At 39.9% G+C, this 22,682-nt stretch overlaps 1 protein-coding gene across 4 annotated transcripts in view; it reads left to right on the top strand.

The window, feature by feature from the left end:
• LOC103481929 (myosin phosphatase Rho interacting protein) overlaps positions 1–22,682 on the top strand; it is a 53,880-nt gene that overhangs the window by 15,339 nt on the left and 15,859 nt on the right. For all 4 annotated transcript variants that reach the window (XM_008437759.2, XM_017310792.1, XM_017310793.1 and 1 more), the window contains exons 4-14: positions 6,967–7,118; positions 7,210–7,294; positions 7,382–7,553; positions 8,318–8,750; positions 13,647–13,773; positions 14,808–14,912; positions 18,684–18,740; positions 19,133–19,201; positions 19,295–19,384; positions 19,553–19,662; positions 21,135–21,687. In XM_008437759.2, the coding sequence (XP_008435981.1) occupies positions 6,967–7,118; positions 7,210–7,294; positions 7,382–7,553; positions 8,318–8,750; positions 13,647–13,773; positions 14,808–14,912; positions 18,684–18,740; positions 19,133–19,201; positions 19,295–19,384; positions 19,553–19,662; positions 21,135–21,687 (1,953 nt within the window). The remainder of the gene's footprint in view (positions 1–6,966; positions 7,119–7,209; positions 7,295–7,381; positions 7,554–8,317; positions 8,751–13,646; positions 13,774–14,807; positions 14,913–18,683; positions 18,741–19,132; positions 19,202–19,294; positions 19,385–19,552; positions 19,663–21,134; positions 21,688–22,682) is intronic.

The following is a 22,682-nucleotide window of genomic DNA, read 5'->3' on the forward strand; positions in this document are numbered from 1 at the left end:
TTAAAATTGGTAGGCCTAACATCAGCCAATCAGAGTGGAAAAATATTCTTATTCTGTGTCATTTTCTAGCTGTTAAATATTCCATAAAATGACCAGATAAATGATGTTCAACATGCCAGTTCAAACTTTGGTTCTTAATCAAATCCTAATGAGTCAAATTGAAAGTGTCATAGTCATCAGCCTCATGACATTAAAACTGATATGAAAAATAATATTGAAGAAATAAATATATCAAATCTAATTAAAAACATAAATAAGTGATAAGTTATTTACTGTTATGGTCTGTAAGATATATTTATTCTCAGTACTAGATGTGGTCTCAACAAACCCATGGCACTTCAACAATATTATTTTACCTTTTATCTGGAAATAGTGTGTTTATTCTTGCTACTGTCCTCTGTATTAAGTTTAAATCGAAAGGTCTAGCCATACCAGTTTATTCCTCTGTATTTAATTTAGTTTCTTAGTTTATTCTTGCATTTTGTTCTTCATTTATTTCCATTTAGTTTAATTTGATTAGTATCATCTTCTCTTGGTTTATTGCTATGTCCACATTAGTTTCTTTCCTGTTGCTACATTTATTTTATTTATTTACATTTATTTTTTATTGACGCTCACCATCAGTAATCTTCACTCATCACCTGCTGCGCCGCCTAATCGTCATGTGTTTCACATCATGTGTTGATTTTTTTCACTTTTTTTGCGTCGGATTCTTTGTTTTTATGCCATAATTCACATCTAGTTCGTTGCTCCGTTTTATGTCCCGCTTCTCCTGTTTCAGAGTTTTGCGCAATGTGCGTTTGTTTTCTTAACCCCCTAAGGCGCAGAGCGGTCGGGAAACGTATCGATGGGGAAAAAACAGACTGACATAGACCTTTTAAAACAACAGAAACAATTTCGGTATTCTGATTATTGAAATTTGAAAGTGCTGTCATTGTTCTATCACACCCGTTTCATTCCGGACCACTTACAGCACCGGGSWTAACGCTATAAAATGAACGCTCTCTATCGTGGTATCACCCATGGAGGGATTTCTTTATTTAAATGGGTTAATTTTTCAGAGGGATACAAAGTGAGGGTATCGTGATTTTAGTAATTACATGTTTATAAGAGCGATTTTCTGTTGTCCTTCCGTGGAAGCGGGCGGCCTTCAAACGGATATAAAACACTTTTTAATATAAGTTGCTGCTTTGACATGATCACAGAACTGCCAATACATATGTACAAAAATACCAGACAAAGTGAATCACAGCAACGTCATCAGCCGGTGTAACGCTGAACTGATGCGGTGAAGCTACTAGACGCAGGAGAGCTGAGCTGCGCTAAGAAGCAACAAACACTGAATAGAAGAAGAGCTGCCATCGATACAGTTGCAGCCAAGCATGTTTTGATGTCACACAATACAGTTTTACCAAGTTGCTCAAAGTCTAAACTGGTATTGTTGTGCATATAAGGTGTAAAGTTTACCTTCGACCAAACGCCCCCCAGAGGAATCTCAGCGCCCCCCTTTTGTAAAAATTTCCACCAGCGTCCCCTGCCGTCCTCTGAACGCAGGGGGATGTGGCAGTTTTGCAGTAAAAAAAAACTCAGTAAGTTGTTTTCTGACTTATTGAGCAGAAAATAATTCTTTTGCCATTTTTCCTAAACATAGCTACGTTGATATTAACTGGTTAGTTACTGGCAACCTGTGTGGGGAGGGACAGTTGTTCCTCGTCAGAGCCTCAACTTTTTTAAAGCATCGGTATATTTTGGTATTAGTAGTAGATCTGTCTGTTCCCTTCCTACTTCCTGTTAGCGAACCACTCTTACCCATGCAAGTTGGCTATATTTATCACAGTCATAACTTCCCTCACACCTGACAATAAGTAGGTTTTAGAAAACTGCCTCCAACGATTTTTTAAGACACATATAAGCTACCATCTTGTTCAGTGGTTTTATTTTCTTTAAATGAAATCATCTCTTGGATGTTTCAGGTATAACTGATAAGATATTTTGCCTTATTATTAGCAGAATTAGCTTAATTGTACTTGAAAGGACCGATCGGTCCTCTACTGATGCTTTAACCCTATGAACCCATGGAGCAATGACGTCTCTCGCTATTTTTCACCGATTAGGCAGCAGTCTATTTGGAACTCTTGCCCCACATAACTAAAGTATTTTCACCACGAAAAGAGGGAAAGATGCTCTTCCATCTAAAGCAGCATTCCTCCTGCTATGCCCTTATTTGGTGAACAGCAGCGCGCTCGCAACCCCGGCACCAGAGAGCGGTGGGGAAAGGGAGCGTTAGCCCCTGAAACCCACAGAGGAAAAGTCAGCTGTGCCCCAGACCCAGACATTCCTCACGAACGGCCCGCCAGAGTGGATGGCGATCCACAATGCTCCTGATATCACAACAGCAGAGGTTTAGCGAGCTCTTCACGTCTGACTGAAATGATGGCTGAAGGAGACCGGCCTTCAGCCATCTCCTTCAGAAATGCACTCCATGATCTGGATGTCTTTTCTATTGTATCTCTCTTTATCTTGTTTAAAGTTCAGGGTTTTAATAGATTTTACAATAGTGTTTTATTTTCCTTTTTTTTTTTTTTTTTTTTTGAGATTTTACTGCTTCAATGTTAGATCTTGTCAGATGTTTCCACTTTGTACTGATGTACAAAATGAAATATTACCCAGGTTTTCAATATTTTTCTGGATAATAATGAAATTAAGTTTCATAGGCTGGAATGTTCAATGACATTCTTTAATCTACAGCAGGTTTTTTTGTTTGTTTGTTTTTGGGTCATTTTTAACCTTTCCATTTACAAGTCAGAAAAGGAAAACCGACAATGCTGAAAATAAAAACAAAATGATAAAAGCAAAACACAAAAACAGCCCAGAAGTAAATATTTTAATTCGTGTCAATGGACCGAAAACAGTGTAGCTAGAAACACGTTTTCACTTTTTAATGTATAACATCATCAAAGTCGAAACAGCATATTTGTTCCTGTATATTTTCCTTAAACATATCTCCAAGTAATTCCAGCAAAATCTGTAAACACTCGTAAGAAAAACAATCATGATCTAACTTTGTTATATTTGTTTAGCAAATTATTTTTTATATATATTATTTTTTATTATTATTTAAAGATTGAAAAACACAGTTTTAAGTCCTCCCAACAATTATTCCACACCTGAATCCTTCTAACTAAAGGGCAACAGTGTGACATGTAAAGTCAAAATAAGGAATATCACATAATAAATTAAAATGATCTAAATAATTTCCATTTGCATGATTCAAGGTTTCCGTCAGAAAACTTGCTCAGCCCGGTGGCTGGGCGCCTGGGCAGTCATTCATCCAGCAATCTGCCACTTGATAGTTATGTATTACTGGAAGATTAGAAAATGAATACCTGAACACCAACTACAAAGTCTTAAAAAGTGAAACCATTTTAAAAAGACTTAAATAAATAAACAATGCTTAGCCTGGTGAGGGCACAAGTAAAGCCTGGTGGCCCACCAGGCTTGTACCCTCAGGGGAAACCCTGTGATTTACTGTTTTTCTCTTTCTACCAAAACCCGGTTCAGTCTGATACATTGGACTTAACCAGCTGGTTTTTTGAAGGACGATTTTGTTTACAGAGATTTCATAATTCATTTTATTTGTTGTTTCTGTTGTTTATTTATTTTGGATATTAAACTATCTTCTAGTTAAATGTTGATTAGAATTTAAAGCTTATTGATCTTGAAAATGATGTCTAAACAACAATATTACCATATATCGCAATAACTTCTGGCACAATTTAGCGTTAATTATGGACATGTTGGCTTAAAAATTAAACATCTGTTCTACCAACCAGCCTCTAGTGAGAATAACTGTCAACGGATGCTGTTTTTTCTTAAGGCTCTTGGTCTTAAGGCAGCTGGGTTCTGTCTCCTCGGTTTTGATGGATGAAGCTGTTTTGAGGATCCTGCTGCTTAGAAAACAGCCGTTTCCTCTCCACAGCCTGCTGAGGTAAACTTAAGCCTGTAAAAGCCTCCTGGAGAATTTATATCATTTATGCAGTGGGTGCACTCCACTTAGTTTCAAACTCTTTTTTCTTTTTTATCCACAAGAGTTTGTTCCTTCAGTAACTTTATTATTTAGTTGTCTCCTGTATTTTTAGAGGTTATTTTTATTTAGCAAAACCTCTAAAAAGGTGTCCTCCACGAGGACACTATTTCCTTCGATATTATCTCCTTGCAGAGTTATAAATATCCCCCCTTGTGGACGGCAGACACAACAGGAAGATGTAGAACTGGCCCAGTTGCGGAGAAAATGAGAACCAGGACGAACGATTTAGCGTTTGAGCACTCATCTTGGCCGACACGTCTCCCTTTGTTTTGGTGCCAGTAGCGGAGAGCTGTTTCCAAGCAACGATTTTCTCTCGAACTGACAGTCACCCGGGATCAGATGGACTGCAGGAATTCAGGCTCTACCTCACAGCAACAACTAAGATAGCAAAGTCTGCTTCGTCTCAGGCGGTTGACATTTCTGAAGCCCAGCGCTCGCTGCATCCAACTTGTCTCCATTAAATACAGGAAATCCTTGAAATGTTTTAATTTGAGGCCTTGCTGCAGACGGCAAACTTTTGGAGATCATTTTACCGTCAGGATTAGGCAAGGATGTATGCAGTACAACCTTGAGCAGAGATGCCATCACTGCTACAATAATCACAGTTTTCCTTGAGAGGTTGAAGAAAGAGAAAACCAGCAGATACTTCAAATCGCAACTTTTCAGATTAAATTTATTGTTGGTTTCTGCCAGAAGGCCAATTTGAAATGATGTATGGGTTCCTGTTTAGTCATTTGTTGAATCAGATGCACACACTGATGTACTTCTATCAGTCCAAGGAAGCAGTGGGGATTTAGTGCATCATTTATTGTGATAAATTTCACACAATTCTGATTAATCGTTGCCCCGATAAATTCCAATTAATAACGGTTACCTGTGCATTTTATGATTAAAAATCACATTTCTTTTTATGACCTAAAGAAGAGCTTAATAAATGAGAATGCATTTTGAGAGACTGCAAACATTTGACACCCAGTATGAAGTAGCTGGTTTGCAGTTTGCTCTACCTGCCACTTTTTCCTGGTTTCTCCGTCTAAACGGAGTGATTATTATTTTGGGAAAATGCAGCAGTTTTGATTTCAGACTTCAAAGTCTGTTTTAATTATTTGTTTGTTTTGGGTGTTTTAAAAGTTTTCCAGGACCGATGTTGAATGTTCTTTATAATTTTTTTTTATCTTTGTGTGGGTATGCTGGCATTACTAAGTCTTTATTATTATTACATGAATATAGTTTCAAAATGACAATACTATTGTTTATCGCAGTAATGTTTTTTAGACAATTCATCATCTGGCGAAATTTGTTATTATGCCTAATTACTCGTCTGTTCCTAACTTTAACCCAAACTTCATTCACACTATACTTCTAAACTTAACTAGTAGAGCGCAGTAGAAGTGTATCATATACAACTACAAACAGACACATACTTTTTACATCAGCTTCTCCTTCACAGCACACAGTGTGACGTCGCCTCCGCTCTTCATGTGAGAAAATAACCGCTCATGGGAGGAAGTCTACAAAAATATATTTTAAACTTTGATTCTTAAAGAGAAACTGGAAACGGCTCAAATTAGAGACTGGAAAACATCCGACATACCTGTGATCGGTCTAAACTTTCAGCTAACAAATTTAGCCATTCTTTTTCCATAAAGGGCCAGTTTAAAGTAGCTCTTTATGTTCTGCAAGGAGCGACACAGAACACCGACTATCTCTTATTTATCCTCATAAATCGACACCAGATTGTACTAAATGTGTGATGGTTTCATCCTTGAATAGTCTCTGGATGTCAGAAGCTGCACCCGTTTCATTTCTTTTGGATTTTTGTCTTTCTGATTTGGGTCGCGCTCTGGATTCTTTTCTAATAGGGGAAATTCTTCCACAGCATCTGAACACTCTTTACTGTGACGTTTTGTGATTTCCTTATTTGGCAGCTCTTGGGGGTTTGCGCTCTGATCTTAATAAAACTGGATTTTTTCTCTGTGGCCTTAAAAGGAGCTGGAAGCAGCACCTGTCTAACATCAGACTGATAAGAGTAACGAGAATCTGAGTGGATGCTCAGAAGACACAAAACGTTTTATCTGTAGATGCTTCGATTCTTCTCACACACAGAACAGCTTTACTCTGGAATCCTGCGTAAGCCTGTCACAATAAGCAATAAATCAATTATTATTGATTGATTATTTTTTAAACTTTATTAAAATGATAATTATCGTTAAAGAAATGCTACCCTTTAATATTGTTGAAAAGCCAGCATTTTGAAAAATGCTACAAATATTTGACACCCAGTACAAAGTAGTTTGTTTGCACTTTTTTCAGTTTTTTTTATGTCAAAGCTGAACGATTATTTTTGAAACACAACTTTGGTAACAGACTTCATAATTCATGTAAATTACTATAGTTTTGGTTATTTTGCTAATTTATTTTGGATTTTTAAAATGTTTGTCACTGTTAAATATTCTTTAGATATTCAATTTTTGTTAACTTTAAAGGGTGTACTTGCATTAATATTCCTTTATTATTATTATTATTATTATTATTATTGTCTCAAAATGGCAATATTATTGTTTATCGCAATAATTCCAGGGACGTCTAGCAGAATTTATCGAGTCTTTCCCCCCATTTTCTCTGAACATATTCTACAGCAGAGAGATGTCTGTTCACCACATCGAACAGTTTAAAACAATTTGGAATACGATGGCAGATATATCTGTGTTTAGTCAGGCTCTCGCCCAGCCACCATCCAAACATAGACATTTGAAAACAAACCAGAACCGTCCCTTTTCAAATTGTTCCCACATTTACCTGTTTCTCTTTCTCTCGCTGCGCCTGACATCCATGTTGTTGTACGCGGCTCTAAAGGCATCATGCTGTGTCTCCTCCAGCCCAGCACGCTGCCTCAGGGCACGGTGAACATGAACCTCTGCACGGACGTCATCGACGCAGAGCCCAAGACGGGCCAGAAGAACTCTCTGTGCATCGTCACACCTGAGCAGGAGTACTTCATCAGAGGGGAGAATAAAGAGATCATCAACGGGTAGCGTCTCCTGCTGGGTTTCTCATTTCTCATTTAGTTGGTAGGATAGTAACAGGGAAGCATCTGGTGACTTTGCTTTGATTTCCTGTAGGTGGAGTGAACAGCTGATCGTCTACCCCCGAACTAACAAACAGAACCAGAAAAAGAAACGAAAAGTAGAGCCCACCACCTCCCAGGTAGAGTTTTCACACGATGTGACCAGCCAGCGAATCACAGTCCGTTTCCTGGTTTAAACTGTTTTCCCTGCGCTTGTCGTCGTCCAGGAACCAGGTCCAGCCAAGGTGGCCGTGACCGGTTCAGGAATCCCCGAAGCTGACAAGTCTCCTGACTCGAGCTCCATCATCTGGCAGGAAGAGCTGAACCAGCGGGAGGCCGAGAGCGCAGCGGCCTGGGCCGGCACCGACCAGCCGCTGGGCTCGCCGCTGCCCTCCGCAGGTGAGCTTTGGTTTTCTTTTTGTGGAATTTTATGTCAGCAAAGCGTTTTTTATTTATTTATTTTATTTATTTATTTGTGTATTCTTTTTTATGTACATTTTTTAATTTTACGTCAATATTTTTTTTATGTAAACGAGACTTCATAGATTTTATTTCAATAAGACCTTTTTATTATTTAAATTTTATGTTGAGACCATTTTCTTTATTTTATGTCAACAAGACTATATTTTATATTTCAAACCTTTTATTTATTTGGTTTATGTCAACAATATATATATCGTTTCTTTAACTTCATTGATCATTTGATGTAAAAGCACCAGGAAAAGCTACAAATTAATATTTTCTGAAATCCCAAGTAACTGTTCAAAAGTTAAATATCAGTTGATATTTAATTAACTGAATTAGAATCAGTTTTATTAACCAGAGCAATTTGGGAGTCTCAGAACAATCTGTGAAACTCTGGAAATGTTCCAGTTTCTAGGTTAGAGAGAAATTGGAGGACAGAGAATTTGTATTTTCAGATTTTATTTTCTGTTCTATTGACTAAAAGTGGTAACTGCTCATTACCTTTTCATATGACGGCTTAAACATGTACACCTGAAATATCAGCAGTACATCAAAACCTAAACTTTTATATTTTAACTTTAAAATGGTCTAAAAAGGACCAAACAACTTTTGAGTTTTTCTTGAAACATACGTCTCATGAAGGCACTGTGAACTCTTCATCATGGCCTTTCTCAGTCTCTACTCTCCTTCATCACCAGGTGACTGTGTGCCTGTGGGTCAAGGCTCTGATGCCGGGTCGGTAAACGGTGACGAAGTGGACCGTGGCGGCCTGCCGCTGCACGGCTCGGCCCTCCATCCCTCCGTTGGCCCCCTCTCTCCGACGGGCTCCTGCTCCAGCTTGGGAGGCGTCCCGCGTTGCCAGTCTCCGGTGCCCAGCGACCCTTTTCCCTCCGGCAGCTCCCTGCTTTCAAATGGCTCCCACATCAGCGGCTCGGTCAGCTCCCTGGACTCGGACGCCAGTGGCAGCACGGTCACCAGCACCGACAGCCACCCGGCGGGCCACAGGGGCGGCCACCACGACGCGCCGCGCTCCCGGCGGCTGGAGGCCGAGGCCAGAAAGGCAGAGAAGAGGAGCCGATTCAGGAGCCCTGACAGGCAGGAGAGAGAGGCTGTCCTCAGTCCCGAGAGAAGGTCCGTCAATCTTTCATTTAGAGATCTAATTTTCAATATTTTTTTCACTTGTTTATTTTATGTCTTTCTGGTGATCTGGCAGTCCTTTGTGGTAATCGGGTTTCCTCATATTATCTGTCATTAAGGGACATGGTACCATTTTATATTACAATCAAGTAACCATGTTACCTTTAGTTATAAAATGCTGTGTATGTCAAGTATGACTTACTTTATAAGAAATTTGACTTTGTAATTTATTGCTTTGAAATTGGGCTTCTGTCTCTTTAAAAACTCCTGCTCTTTCTGAAACTCTGCCTCCAGGAAGTCATCACAACATTGCTTCTTAACGTTTTTACCATTGGTGTTTTGAGAAGTAGCTCAGCAGATGTTCCACCAGGTGTTTGCTAATTGCTTCTGGCTAGTCTGAAGGAACTGAGGTGAGTTGAGGAGGAGCTGTGTCTGGAAGGCGGAGCTAGATCCCCCCAGACGTTTTGCACAGCTTGAACGGTTGCCACGGAAGATTAAAGGATTTCTCAAACATGCATGAAAGAATCAACTTAGTTGATTTTACATAATACTACCCCTTTAATTTATACAACAACGTTTCAGTCAATATGACTTAGAAACAGCTGATTGAATGAAGTGATTCAGCTTTAACTGGTTGAGCATAAAACAAAATGGCTTTGATCAGAACTGGGATCCAGTAGAAACTGATACTACCGTTTTCCTCTGATCAGCAGTTAGTTTTGTTAAATACCAAATACAAAGTTGTATCCTCGCAGGAAAAATTCAAGAATGAAGGAACTAAACGAGCAGACAGGTGATTCTGAGAGGTGATGTAAGACTCCGGTCTCCGTGCTGTCAAGTGAAGCCTCTAATCTGACTCCGCTGAACTTGGTTAGCGGACGGCTTTCTCAGAATCTTGGCTCTGTTCTGCTGACGCCGGTCTGAAAATACTTGAGCTACTGGCTTATCCTTATAAAGGCATGTCTGTACGCAGAGCAGACACACACAAGGCTTTGATGTTTTCCGACACACTCAACAAATTGATTTGGTTTTAATGGGAGATGAGCGAAAAGGCTGCATTTCATCAAATTAAGACATGTTGACTTAAAAGAGTGATCTCTCCGTATCACTTTCCTTCGTTCCATTGCTTCTCACTCAGACTGAATAAACACCCGGGTTCCTCACTGGGTGTTCGGTGATCTGCATCTCGGCTCCCCACACAGCAGAGAGCAGAACATTTCTAACAAATCGAGCAGCAAGAGGGCGGCGTGACAGGAAGGGGATCTCTCTTCCCTCTCTTCCTGTGCCATTTAGATCCCTGCACTTGTACCGGGCTCAAAAGGAAAAAAAGGTGGAGTCCAGCAGAAATGTGCAACTTTGAGTGGTCAGTGTTTGCCAGTGAAGATATAGGTGGACACATGTCTACTTTTTCTGCACTGGTAGACAAGAAGGTGCCTTGCGGTTTAAGATTTTAGACTCTTATGTACAGACATGGCCCACTTTTCCTTGTTTTAAGAAATGCAACAAAGTTGAGGTTTAAATTTACATTTTTTTAAACATGGCATGTCTGATGATGCGGCTCAGAACTGTTGTCTGACGGATTTACTTTCACAAGCATATCATATTTTAAAGGCGCCCATTTTGTTATACATATCTTTTAAAAAAAAATTGAAATTGTTTTGGGTTTATTTCAAATGTGATGGACACTGAGACAGAAAAGAAAAGGAGAACGGTGAAAGAAAAGATTTAAAGGGAGACGAGATAAGAAGCTTAGAGAGAATACAACACCGTAGAAGTCTGCTTCTATTCCTGCAAAAAGAGAGAAAATCAAACCAACAAACATGCACATTAGGGCTATGCCAAAAAATAGATTTACACAAGTATCGAGATTCTAATTTACAGTTTTAAAATTGATTTTAAAATGTCTCATAATCAGTTTTAAAAACAATAAATCTAATCTGCTGTCTGCCAGAGTTCATTTTGTAACTCGAGACATTCTGATGTCACCAGCCATGCGCAATGCACCAAAACAAAGAGGAAAAAAAAAAAACTACAAAAATGAAAGAGAGAGGGATTCGGCAAACTCCATCTTCATTAAAGGCAAATGTTTGGACGTTTTTTATTGAATTCCCAGGGAAACCGAGCTTGACATGTGCTTTACGGTGTGCACAGTTGGCAAAAATGAAGATGGAAATGAACGGAGCTAAGCTACATTTGAGCCACACTGTTACTGGTCAGGAGTTTATTAATGTTTTATGCGGAAATGCGCTTGGACAAAGCAAAGTTGATGTTTTGCTTCACCTAGTCGACTTCCACCGTCGGGTTTTTGCATCGGCAAGCGACATAAATGTGACGCTGTCAGAAATTACGTACTATTTTAACAATTCTTCACTAAATAACTGCCAAAAAAAACAAAATCCTCCAGAATCCAAACGCCAAGAAAAGCATCAAAGCAACAGACAAATTCTGCTGTCTTGTCATATTTTAGTCTGAAAAATAAAGAGAGTAATGTTGTGGAAACTCAGCAACTTTTCAGAGATCAGCATGTTATATTTTAGTGGTTTTTCATTTGTGCATAAATTTCTGTCAGAATCAAACAATACATGACTAGTATAGATAACATTATTACAGCTAAGAATGTTCCAAGATGTTAGGTCGGTCAGAAACTAAAAGCCTGATTTTTTTTTTTTTCTCCCTCAAGTCCTGCAAGGTCCGCATTGAATCCATCACTGAGGGATGAATATCGAGTTTGCTGTTTTCAGTTTCGATGCGGTCCTTTTAAATGCGCAAAATGTGACAAAGGAACCAATTTATCTCCTTGAAGCCATGGAGCTGTTGATTCAACATGAAAACTTAACTTTATCCTTTTAAGTTCACATATTTTTCCTGTCCGAATCAAACCCATCCTTCTGGACTCTTACTTACTTACACAATCAATCAACTTCAATGTGGTTGAGATTTTCATTTTCCCATCTTGCGGTTGATGCTTAAAAAAACAAAACAAAAACAAAACAAAAGGAAGTCAATTGGTGGGCGTTAGGCCTTGCTCTGCTCCCCTCTCATTTATTCCCATTTAAGGACAACAGCTCCAGCCTTCGAGGCCCCCGCGCCCCAAATAAGGGCAACATGTAGGCTAGAGTTGTACAGTATTTCCCACTGGCTTTAACCGCCTTCCTCTCTGAAATGTAGATCGCTGTCACTGAACAAAAGGCCCGTGTGGGCGAGTGTCCGAACATTAAGCGCACTGTGTCACAGATTGAGGACAATTGCAGATGTGAGAGTGGGCTGTTCTTTGATTCACTGATTGTTCCTGTGAGATGGATCAGCACCGTGGCCCTTCACCAAAAGGCCTGCTTCAGTGTGACCAGATGCTGATCACAAATTGGGAGTCAGAAATAGTATTTACTGTTTCACAGCCTGCAGAAGCTGTAAACAAGTTACTTTAAAAGTGTAGGAATTTGACTTTTTCTTTCATATCTGCCTTTTAAAGCATTCGATCAGTTCCACTGCTGGATCTTTTGAATTATGTCAGTAACTAAGAACTCCCGTGTTGATTTAAACAAGCGGGACCAGGGACGAAGTGTTCCTCTTTTCTCTTCGGTCTTTTTATTTTGACACGCGCTGCATTTGTTTTATTGCTTTTCTAAAGACTGTGGAAGTATGTGGCACTCATTACTCACAAACGGACCTGGGCTTTTACATAATATGTTGTGGTGCAGCTTAACAATGGTTTGTTTTGTTTAACTCTGCTACCTCAGCCAAGGTTCTAAGCAACCAGCTGCTAAAACTCCAGCCCACAGATTTACAAATATCTCATCCCTCTGCATGCAGGTTTAATCTCACTGGCACAGCCTCATCGATGGCCACATTTGTTTTCTTGTCCGACTGGAGGTGAACTGTGTTTGTATAGATTTAATTTTAAGATCTTTGGTTTATATGATTTTCAGAGTAATCTGGACCAGTTCCTATAATGTTAGTAGTTGGGGCCTGCCATAGCAATGCATAGCCAGGCACCTATTGTTCTACACCTCGAATTTTATTTTGGGTCCCTCTATATTTGCTATTAATGTGCATTGCTGAAAATCAACAGGCAATTAGATCATGTTGGCTTTGAATTTCTATAGCATCGGACAGAATGTGTTTCCCTTTGAGATCTTTTGTCCTCCTTCATGCTGTTAGACAAGTTTCTGTTTGAGTGATTTATTGATTCCCCCAGTCATATAGTAATCAGACCTGTGTGTGACTACTGAAATTGATTTTGGCTAATTACTCCCAGTGAATTCACAAACTAACAGGGGACTTTTCTTTTTCACCTAGAGCCGTGTTGGTTCTGGGACTTGGCCGCATTGTCATAAAGCATCTCTAATTGTCATTGTTTTAACAGTCTGTTAGATTTATTTTTCTTTCATTTACTAAGGCAACATTATATTGTTGAGTATTACAATCATGATATTGAAGATGATAAACCCATATTTTCCTTTCCAATTAACCATTTATTTACCAACAAGCAGGTGTGGGCTTTTATTGTTTATCATTTATCGTGATGAATTTATTTTGAATTTCAATTTATTGTTTTCACAATAAAACTCACCAAAATTATGCATGTTGTCTGAATTGCTATATTATTTTCTCCACCTTGTTCAATGTGCGTATGAATTCATTTGAAAATATTATTAATTGCAGTTAATGTGTGCAGCTTAGTGAAATAAATCACACTTCTTTATGTGCTAAAGAATAGTGTGTTGGAAACGGGAGTGTTTTCCAAGAGCTGCATTAGTTTTTGTGCGGCTATGATTGCTGCTAAAGATAAGTAATAAATATCTTTGTGACAATAGTACCACAAAATATTGTTATTGCAATAAAACTTCATATTACCCACCCAAACTTACAACTGGGTGCTTGTGTTTTCAGTCGCTCCGGTGTTATTGAGAAGCTGGAGGCCTTGGAGCTGGAGAATCCCGAGAAAATGGAGGTGGAGGAGACGGAGAGGAGTCGAGTGAGACAGGGCCGCAGCGAGCGCAGACGGTTCTTCAGAGAGGTAACGGCAGATCCACCAGAACCGACACCAGGCCGAGGTTTACGATGCAAACTGAGAGGTTAAAGAGCTTCTTTCCAGGACCACTTCTACTCCTCCTCTTTTCTTCTGCTTCTCATCTTTTCCACCCTCATTGTTTTGCTTTCAGGTCAGAGGTCAGCAGCTAGCGCTGTATTTATTTCGAGTTTCCATTCTTCGTTGAGATCTCCCCTGGTGATTACGTTTCCCTTTTCCCATCCCGGACCTCTGTGCCGACTTAGAAAGCTGACTCAAGCAGCACAGAGATCCAGCACAGTAATGCTGATTGTCTTGGCCCCGGATCTCTGTTAGTCACGAACCAATGAAAACGGCACAAACAAACACAGATAAAGCTGTGTGGACTGCTGGCGTTGCTGACTAATGCACACAAGCAATTCTGTGAGTTCTCACAGGGATCCAGATGAGCTGACTTGGTTGTTTTTACTCCCACCATTCTTCTGTGATTTTTTTTTCTGGTTTCTACGCACCTCTGAGGGCAGTGATTGTGACAGCAGTGATTAACACATTCTGGAGGCGGGTCTTTAGCTCAGTGGGTTGAGCTTGGTCCTTCCACATGTGGATTGATTAATAGTGTTTGGTCTAGAAATATTTAAGAAAACATTTGAGACTCATAACAGCAGCTGTGTTTCCATTACAGATGGAATTTCACAATCGTGATGTTTCCATTAAATAAAATTATACGTGAATAAGTTTTATGCGCATATGAGAAAATGATTAAAAAACATCCCAAGTCGCTTCCTGTGATCTTCTTTTTCATCTTTTCCACCAGTAGCAACATCCGCTTGCTGACTGTGTGATGAGAAAAAAGTGTTTCCATACAGTTTGGCAAAATAAACAAAGTTTTTATATAGAAGAGTTGTTTTTTTTAAGTTGACATGTTTTCAAATTGTCAAATTGCTCGATCGTATCGCGAATAGAAACGCAGCTGCTGTTTACTTGCCATTAATTGTTGAATTACAGCGCCATGAAACAAAGCATGTTATCTGTTTGCTGTGTAGGAGCAGAGGCAGGACAATGACGAAGGCCTGGACTTTCCCTCCAGCCTGCCCCCTCTGAGGAGAGCCAAGTCTTTGGATCGAAGGACCACGGAGTCCGTCATGACGGTGAGGCTCCTGCTCAGCTCTGGAGTCTCATCGGACTCTGTTGTGTTGTTTGCAGCTGTGTGAATTAGTCATTATTTAAACTTTCCCACAATATAAACAAGTTGACTCGCTGAAAGCTGGGACTCATGGGGGAAATCCACTTTCCTCGTTGTTTATTCGTTTTATTAGCCGTATTTATAGGTATGTTTTAGGTAATGTCTGTCTTATGTGGCTGAACCACAATTAAACACTGTTTGTTGTGTACTTAAGTGATCTCAATATAATCCCAGTCAAAACATTTTTAAATAACCTAACTACATTACATGTTGTTGTTGTGCTGACCAGCTGGATGCCTTTTACCTGTTTTCTTTGAGGTTTGACCTGCAAAAAAACCCCAAAAAGTTGTCAATTATATTTAATTTATTTAAGAAAGTTATACATTTTTGACTAATTCATTAACTTATGTTGTTTTTCCTAATGTCCTACATCATAAAGTTGAAACGGAGTCTAAAACCTCTTGAATTTGACACTACTAAAACTACATTTGCATTAAGAGAGATTGTATTGGCTGCTGCAGCTGCTAATCGTACAATTAACTGCAACTGAATTGAAATGTACAACGGGTCGAATTATCAACGATTTACATCAAAACAGAAATTAAACATGCTAGCTTTAACCTAGCATGTTAGCGAAACGCTCCCTATTAAAACGTTCTCCACAGTAGCAACATGTGATTGTTTTGAAGGCCGTATGTTGTTGGTGTTGAAACAAGTTTTCAAGCTGTTCCTGTCAGAAAGTCATGGCAGCTTTTTAAGTGAGTCAGCCTGGGTTAGAGGAGCATATCGAGGTTGACCTGCAGAAACTTTCAGGAAAAACATACAGAAAAGAGAGCAGTTTCAAAAAATGTTAAAAATGTATGTCTGAAATCTAAATATTATTATAACTGCCTATTTTAATAGTTCAAACACCAAAAATGCCTCAATATGCGCTAATACACTCAGTGGAAGCTTGCTTCCATGGTTTTCCTCACCTCTGCTCTTTAGGTCACAGCCAATCAGCACCAAGCAAAATTAATGTAACTCCTGGATTGGCTGCTTTGCAAAACCCTTTTCTAGTAGCATTGTGGCGTCACAAGCTGGGTTTTGTTTTGAATATTTTTGATAAGCTCCATGAAAAAAAATCTACAAATAGGCAAATTCTCTGCAAATGATTGAGTTACATTCCACAGGTGAAAAGGCTCGGGTCCACTGGTCTAATACTGGTTGAACATATGACAGTATTTTATTGTACGGTACTTTAAAGTTACGCTTTAGGGCAGAGAATTGAGTCAGTTGATGTTCATTAGTGACTTTGATTGATTTCAGGGACAAAACCCTCGATAGCGACGTCTCGTTTGACTCAACCTCACCGTTAGCTGTTTATGTAAATAACCCAAAACTGAAATAACCTAATCTTCTGGTTTCTCTCTTGCTTCTGGATTGATTCCCATCTCCTCCTGAAAAACGATTTCCAGATCTCGAGCTTGTTTGCGGTACATCAGTCTGCTGCCTGCTACTGTTGTTCTACAGAAAGAAGCTTCAAAGTCCTGCAAGGCCATGAACGACTTTTTATGCAACACATTCTTTTTTAGCACATTGCGTTGTTGAAGGCTGGAAACCGCTCGTTTCCGAGTGTTTCTTGCAGCATACAGATTTTATTTTCCATTTAATGCCTAGCGACTAATAAATGAGCAGGTTTGGATTTGCTCTGATTAAGAACCGCAAGCAGGACTCTGGTTCCCGTGCGTCTGCGCTCTGTCCGAGACAAAGCCTCCCCTGTTCTGCTGTGTCCTGCTAAGCTGCAGGATCCGGGGTCAGCAGCAGTGCCAGGGCCTCAGCAGAGTGGAGAGAGAGGTCGCTGGGTTGTTGTTGTTTGGGCTGAGAGGCCAGAACTGGTTAGGAAACGAGAATCAAACCTTGAGAAATATCTCGGCGGGTATTAACCTCTGGTATCTTTTTACCCAGGAAGTGTATAGTTTAGGTAACTGAGTCATTTCTGACGTCCCACCCCAACCTTTGTGTGTCGGTACCAGGGTGGGGTTGTTGTTGGCCACGCCTCCCTCTGCAGGGCGCAGCGCCACCCATTCTGTACCCTCTCCTTCTCCCCAGGTTACACCACTCTTTATAATCCATGTGTGGCGGTTTTCAAAGATGCATGCATGCGACCGTTTCACTCCGCTGCCTGTGTTTGTGGGGGGGGAAGTGTGTAAAAACAATATCACATCTTGGCACTGCTTCCTGTGGTCACCAGTTAAATGGATGTGTGTGTTGTTGTTCCCACGGTTTGGACTCGCAGCGCACCACTGCAGGCCCGAGCACTGAGCCACACTCATGGCGGAAGCTGTCCCTGTTCAGTGGGCGACATTTCAGCAACCTGGGCAGCGAAGCTGTCCATCCCACTGATGGGGGCTCAGCTTCCCCACACAGCTTACCGATTGGGAGAGTGTTGTGTGTCGTTTATGGTGCTTTGTAAAAGTATTCACACCTCTTTATCCTTTTTTTTTTTTAATGTCATGTTGAAGCCATGAATTTCTGTATTTTGTTTCGAGCTTAAAGACGAAGAAATAAAACTTTAGAGCCTCAAATGTTACGTGACGTTTTGGAAAAGAGAAGCTAAATATCTGCTATAGGAATTTTGGTAACACTTTATTTGAAAGGGTGTATATAAGTTGACATGACACTGTCATAAACATGACATAACATCTGTCATGAACATGAAGTTTTTATGAATGTTTGACAGTTGTCATGAAGTGTCATTCGGTAAATAATGACACTTTTAATGCAAAGTTGCTCTAAAAGTTGCATTGACAGTCCATTAAAAATGCCAACTTTGCATTAAATTATCATAATTTACAACATCATGCATAGTTTACACTTTAAATGGACTTTTAATGCAACTTTTAGAGAAACTTTGCATTAAAAGTGTCATTATTTACTGAATGACACTTCATGACAACAGTTACAAACCTTCATAAAGACTTCTTTATGTTCATGACAGATGTTATGTCAGTCTTATGCACACCCCTTCAAATGAAGTGTTACCGGAATTTTGTTTATTTCAGTTTTTAGGTTTTGAAATGAAGAAAAATGTGAAACTTCGTAAAGACAGGTCAAATTTTCTTCTGTTGGATGTTGGTATTTGTGGAAAAAATTTTAAAAATGTGTTTTTAAAATCTAAAGACGAAAAATTTGATCTTCTGTTGTGAAAATTCAATGGAATTACTCCATGACAAAAGAGGAAGTAGTATTGAAAACCTCCGTTTGTTTTTAAATCTGTACTTAAGAACATTAGTTGGTAAATGTTGGTAATTTACCAGCTAAATTTGTCAATTTACCAATTGGTAAGTTACCAACTAATTTACCAATTCCACTAATTTATTGTAGAATTGTAGAAGGTCCAGTTGTTCTTAATTGGACTTTGTACAATTAAGAACAATTGTAGAAGGTCCAAAGAGCCACTTCCATCTTCGTAGCCACAGGTTGCAGTTGACTGAAATAGATTCTGAGCTGCTTTGTGATGCTCTACCATATGAAATCTTAATAAAATACGTATAATTTTGTGGTTGCAATCTGACAAAATGTAAAAGTTTAAGGGGTGCAAATACCTTAGTGAAGAATTGTGTTATTTCAATAAATTTTAGAGGGTAAGTAGCAGTAAATTAATGCTTTAGCGCTGTCATTGAGAGCCCCGGTCAGATTGAATATTCTTTTTTGTTCATTTGTTTTTCTCTGTGCTGCTTGTTTCCTTGTTTAGCCGGATTTGCTTAACTTCAAGAAAGGCTGGATGGTGAAGCTGGATGAGCAAGGCCAGGTACTGAAAGTCACAATCGCCTCAGCTGAATGAATAACAAAATTAATTTTTTTAAAAATCTGTGGGAAATCAACACTTTAGGCTCATAGGAAGCAAAATGAGTCCAAACGGGATTCGAACTAAACCGCTCCAGTGTCCGTGGCTTTCTGTGGCCTTCACAGAGCTGTGGCCTCGCTTTCATCTTCCACCTTCAATGGACTTAAAAGACGAGGGTGGAGCGCGGCGGCTTTAAATGATTCGCTAGATGATATAAAGAGAAGGAAACTGCTGCCGCCGCCATGTAGAGCAGGTTTTATTGACTGCTGGGGTTTACCAGGATTTTATATAAATGACCTTTTTTAAATTTTGTTTGTGGACTTTGTGGCAGAACATTTCTGTTTTCTTTAATTTAGTGGAAGAAATACTGGTTCGTCTTGACGGATCACAGCCTGAGATACTATAAAGACTCGATTGCAGAGGAGGTGAGCTCGTTTGATTCATGCTGTCACTACTTTATTTGTTATGCTCTCTTTTTGTAATACTGGTGTGTAAATCTTTTTACTTTCTCCCATCAGGCCTCTGACTTGGACGGTGAAATTGACCTGTCCACCTGTTACAATGTAACTGAATACCAGGCTCAGCGCAACTACGGCTTTCAAATTCATGTAAGACGCTTTGAAGGCTTTGTTCTCCTGTGATATCCACTGCTAAAGAAATCTGAAGTTTTTACAAATGTTACATCACAGACCACTAAGCTGGATGAAGCAGATTTGTTGAACAAACTACCTGAATGTTTGTGGATTTCTGCTGATCCTGTGGTGATCCGTGTTCAGACCCAGGAAGGAGTTCACACTCTGTCAGCCATGACGGCAGGCATACGCAGGAACTGGATCCAGGCAGTCATGAAGAACGTGAGACCTTCCACCGCCCCGGATGTGGCCAGGTCAGTACCAGCTGGGCCAGTTTGGGTGTATTTCTGAGTAAAGGTTCAGTTTGGCTGAATAAAATCAGCTGGACTGCAAAAGCCTGGTGCTAAAAGCTGTAGGAAATGTCTAGTTTCCATGGAGACACATCAGGTGTTCATTTGTAAGGCAAAGTTGCTGCGTTTTCTCCTTTTTGACCTCTGTCTGTGATTCATTATGCTTCATTCTACAATGTTGGAGATGTTATTCTAAGGGTGTTCATTGTTGGAAGAAAAACATGCAGATATAAGGGCCAGAAAATGTTTTGAGCTCCTGATTATAACACACTGAAGGTGGAATCCAGCTTTGAAAGTTAGCAGCCTCAGTTTTGTATCAAATATGACTGACATGTCTGTACAACGAAGTGAAAGCTGCAGATATAAACTCTTTATTTGACGGCTTGTATTCCATTATATAGTGTTGTTGGTGTCTATATTATTGTAGCAATTAACAAGAGTCGCTGGTCGGCCGACTCTCAACCACAATCATGAAATTTCTTCATTGTCAGATCTGACATCAAACTTCTGAAACCAATCAAAAGCAGAGAAATCGAGGTCAAATAAAACCAGTGTTAGTGGTGGGCAGCCTTAAAGCACTAATCATGAACATTAGTTTTGCTAATGCTAAAAAGCTATCACGGTTTTTAGTGAAAGCTAATGCAGAAGCGCTAAATTCAACCATGTTGATACCCACCATGACGTGTTACAACATGTTACATCACCCTCTACAGGGTCATATTTGTTATTGCATGCCTTCCTGTATGGTTGCACTTCAGGAAGTGATTAAGAACAGACATTTAACTCATGGTTTCAGTTTTATAGTCATTGAGTTTTGCCATCTCTGTTGCTAATTTAGCCTACTTGCAGACAGTAGGGCTTTGGTCTGACTGGACATGAGTAGATACTGTAGAACTACAGCGATGCATTCTGGGTACAAAATAAATGTCATTTGCTGCTTTTACTGCATTTATAACGAGTGGAGAACAGGAAGAGAGGACTGTAGCGTAAACAGTCTTCACCCACTTCAAAATAACAAAATAAGAGCATTAATATAAACATCTAGTTACTTGAATAGTCCTTGACCAAAATTTTACAAACAAAGTAAATTGGTGCTTCAGAAATGTTTCCAGAAAACTGTATTTAGGTGAAGTTATGTGTGGTAAATGTTTTCAAAGTTAGCAAAAGCGCTAAGCAAAAAAGTAGCTTCGTAGTTAGCGGATTAGTTGGAGTGTACCCACCTCTGACCAAAGATTTAGAAGAGCTTGAAATCAAAAAGTCGATACTGATTAGAAATAATGCTGCTTGGACCTGCACTCGCTATGTAACAATAAACAGGAAGTCTTTGCCATATCGGTTTAGCTTTAGTTTGAGTTAGTCTTCTGCGTTTGTACCAGGTGGTAGCCTGAATCCAAGTTAGCATAGTAGGGTTAACGTTTCATTTTCCTCCTTCTCAGCTCAACAGAAGATCACGGCTCCTTCTCGGCGCTGGAGGGTCTCGTCAGACCAGACGTAGCTCAGGACTCGCCCTCCTCTGAAGTGTCCTCAGTGGAGAGGGAATCCGCTCCGGGTGCCATCAAAAGCCGAGCACGAGAGCGGAGGCGAGAGGGCCGCTCGAAGACATTCGACTGGGCAGAGTTCAGGCCCATCGCGCAGGCGCTGGCTCAGCAGCGGGCGCAGGAGGCCGAGAGCCTCCAGGCCGACCCGGATCGCAGCAGACGGAGGGAGGAGAGGAGGAAGAGATACGAGTGCGCCACCGGAACCGAGCACGCATCTGCTGCAGACGGAGGGAGGATAGACTGCGAGGGGGGGGACGGAGTCATGCACACAGACTCGGTCAGCGCCACGTGTTTGGAGAAGCAGCAGCGGGTGGAGGAGGTGATCGAGGAGCACTGGCGACAGGTGGAGAAGACGCCCATCCGGGAGGAGCGGAGGGTCCCGCTGCCCTCCTCGGCGCAGTCCGGGGAGGCCACACAGCTGGAGAAACTACTGGACAGTTACAAGCATGGGGTACGTTGTTGTCATGGCTACATCGGCTGCAGAATCAACCAGACAGATTAGTTTGGTTCCATCCGTTTCTTACAGGTGTGGCCCTCTGAGGCCTTTGGCAATGTAAAAGTAAAAGTGTTTTTTTAAATTTTGTCACATTGCAGCTTAAAACTTTAATGCATTTAATACTTTCCTTTTCATGTGATAAAGCGACACATTGTTAATAACCACAAAGGGAAAAATTTATAATCTTCAAATTTTTTAAACAAATGAAATTCTGAAAAATATAGCTTGCATTTGTTTTTCCATCAACTTTACATAAAGAATAAAATTTACTGTTGGCATACACCTTCAAAAGGCACAGTTAACAGATAGAGATCATCTTTGTGTAATTTAGTGTCGTTATAAACTGTTCTCTGAAGGAAAATGTAAGCCGGTCGGTTATAAACTTAGGGAGAAGTTTAACAATAGAGTTAAATGTCAGCATCTCACAGAGCTTTGTTCAATCCATCATCTGGAAACTGAGTACGGCACGACTCCAAACCCTCCAAGACAGGATTGTCCACCTGAAAGGAATGTTAGAAAATGTCAGTCTACAGCTGGCAGAAACATGCAAATAGATGGTACGGTTTTCCTATTTTTATTTGTAAATAAACTGAAAACTATGAATAATTTTCTTCCTTTTAACAATTATGTTGCATTGTGTTGATCTACTATGCAACAGAATGCATCGTAGTTTGAAGTTTCTGTTTGCAAAATTTGTTAGAAAAGCTTGACAATATTTATTGTCTTTATGAAACTTTTTTGCAACCATCTCCCTTTGAGTTTTGGGTTTCTTGAGCATCAAAAATGGGCACCAATGGAGAACTAATAGAACTTTCCAATGATTTTTGCACATTTTAAAAGAGCTTAAATGTCTTGGCTAAGGTCAAACAGAGGCTATGGTGTGCAAGGTAAACATTGGATGACAAACCAAGTCTTCTGGTTTTGACTGTTTTGATTACACTCTGCAGGAG

The sequence above is a fragment of the Poecilia reticulata genome, linkage group LG19 (genome assembly GCF_000633615.1).
Source record: "Poecilia reticulata strain Guanapo linkage group LG19, Guppy_female_1.0+MT, whole genome shotgun sequence".
NCBI classification, from domain to species: domain Eukaryota; kingdom Metazoa; phylum Chordata; class Actinopteri; order Cyprinodontiformes; family Poeciliidae; genus Poecilia; species Poecilia reticulata.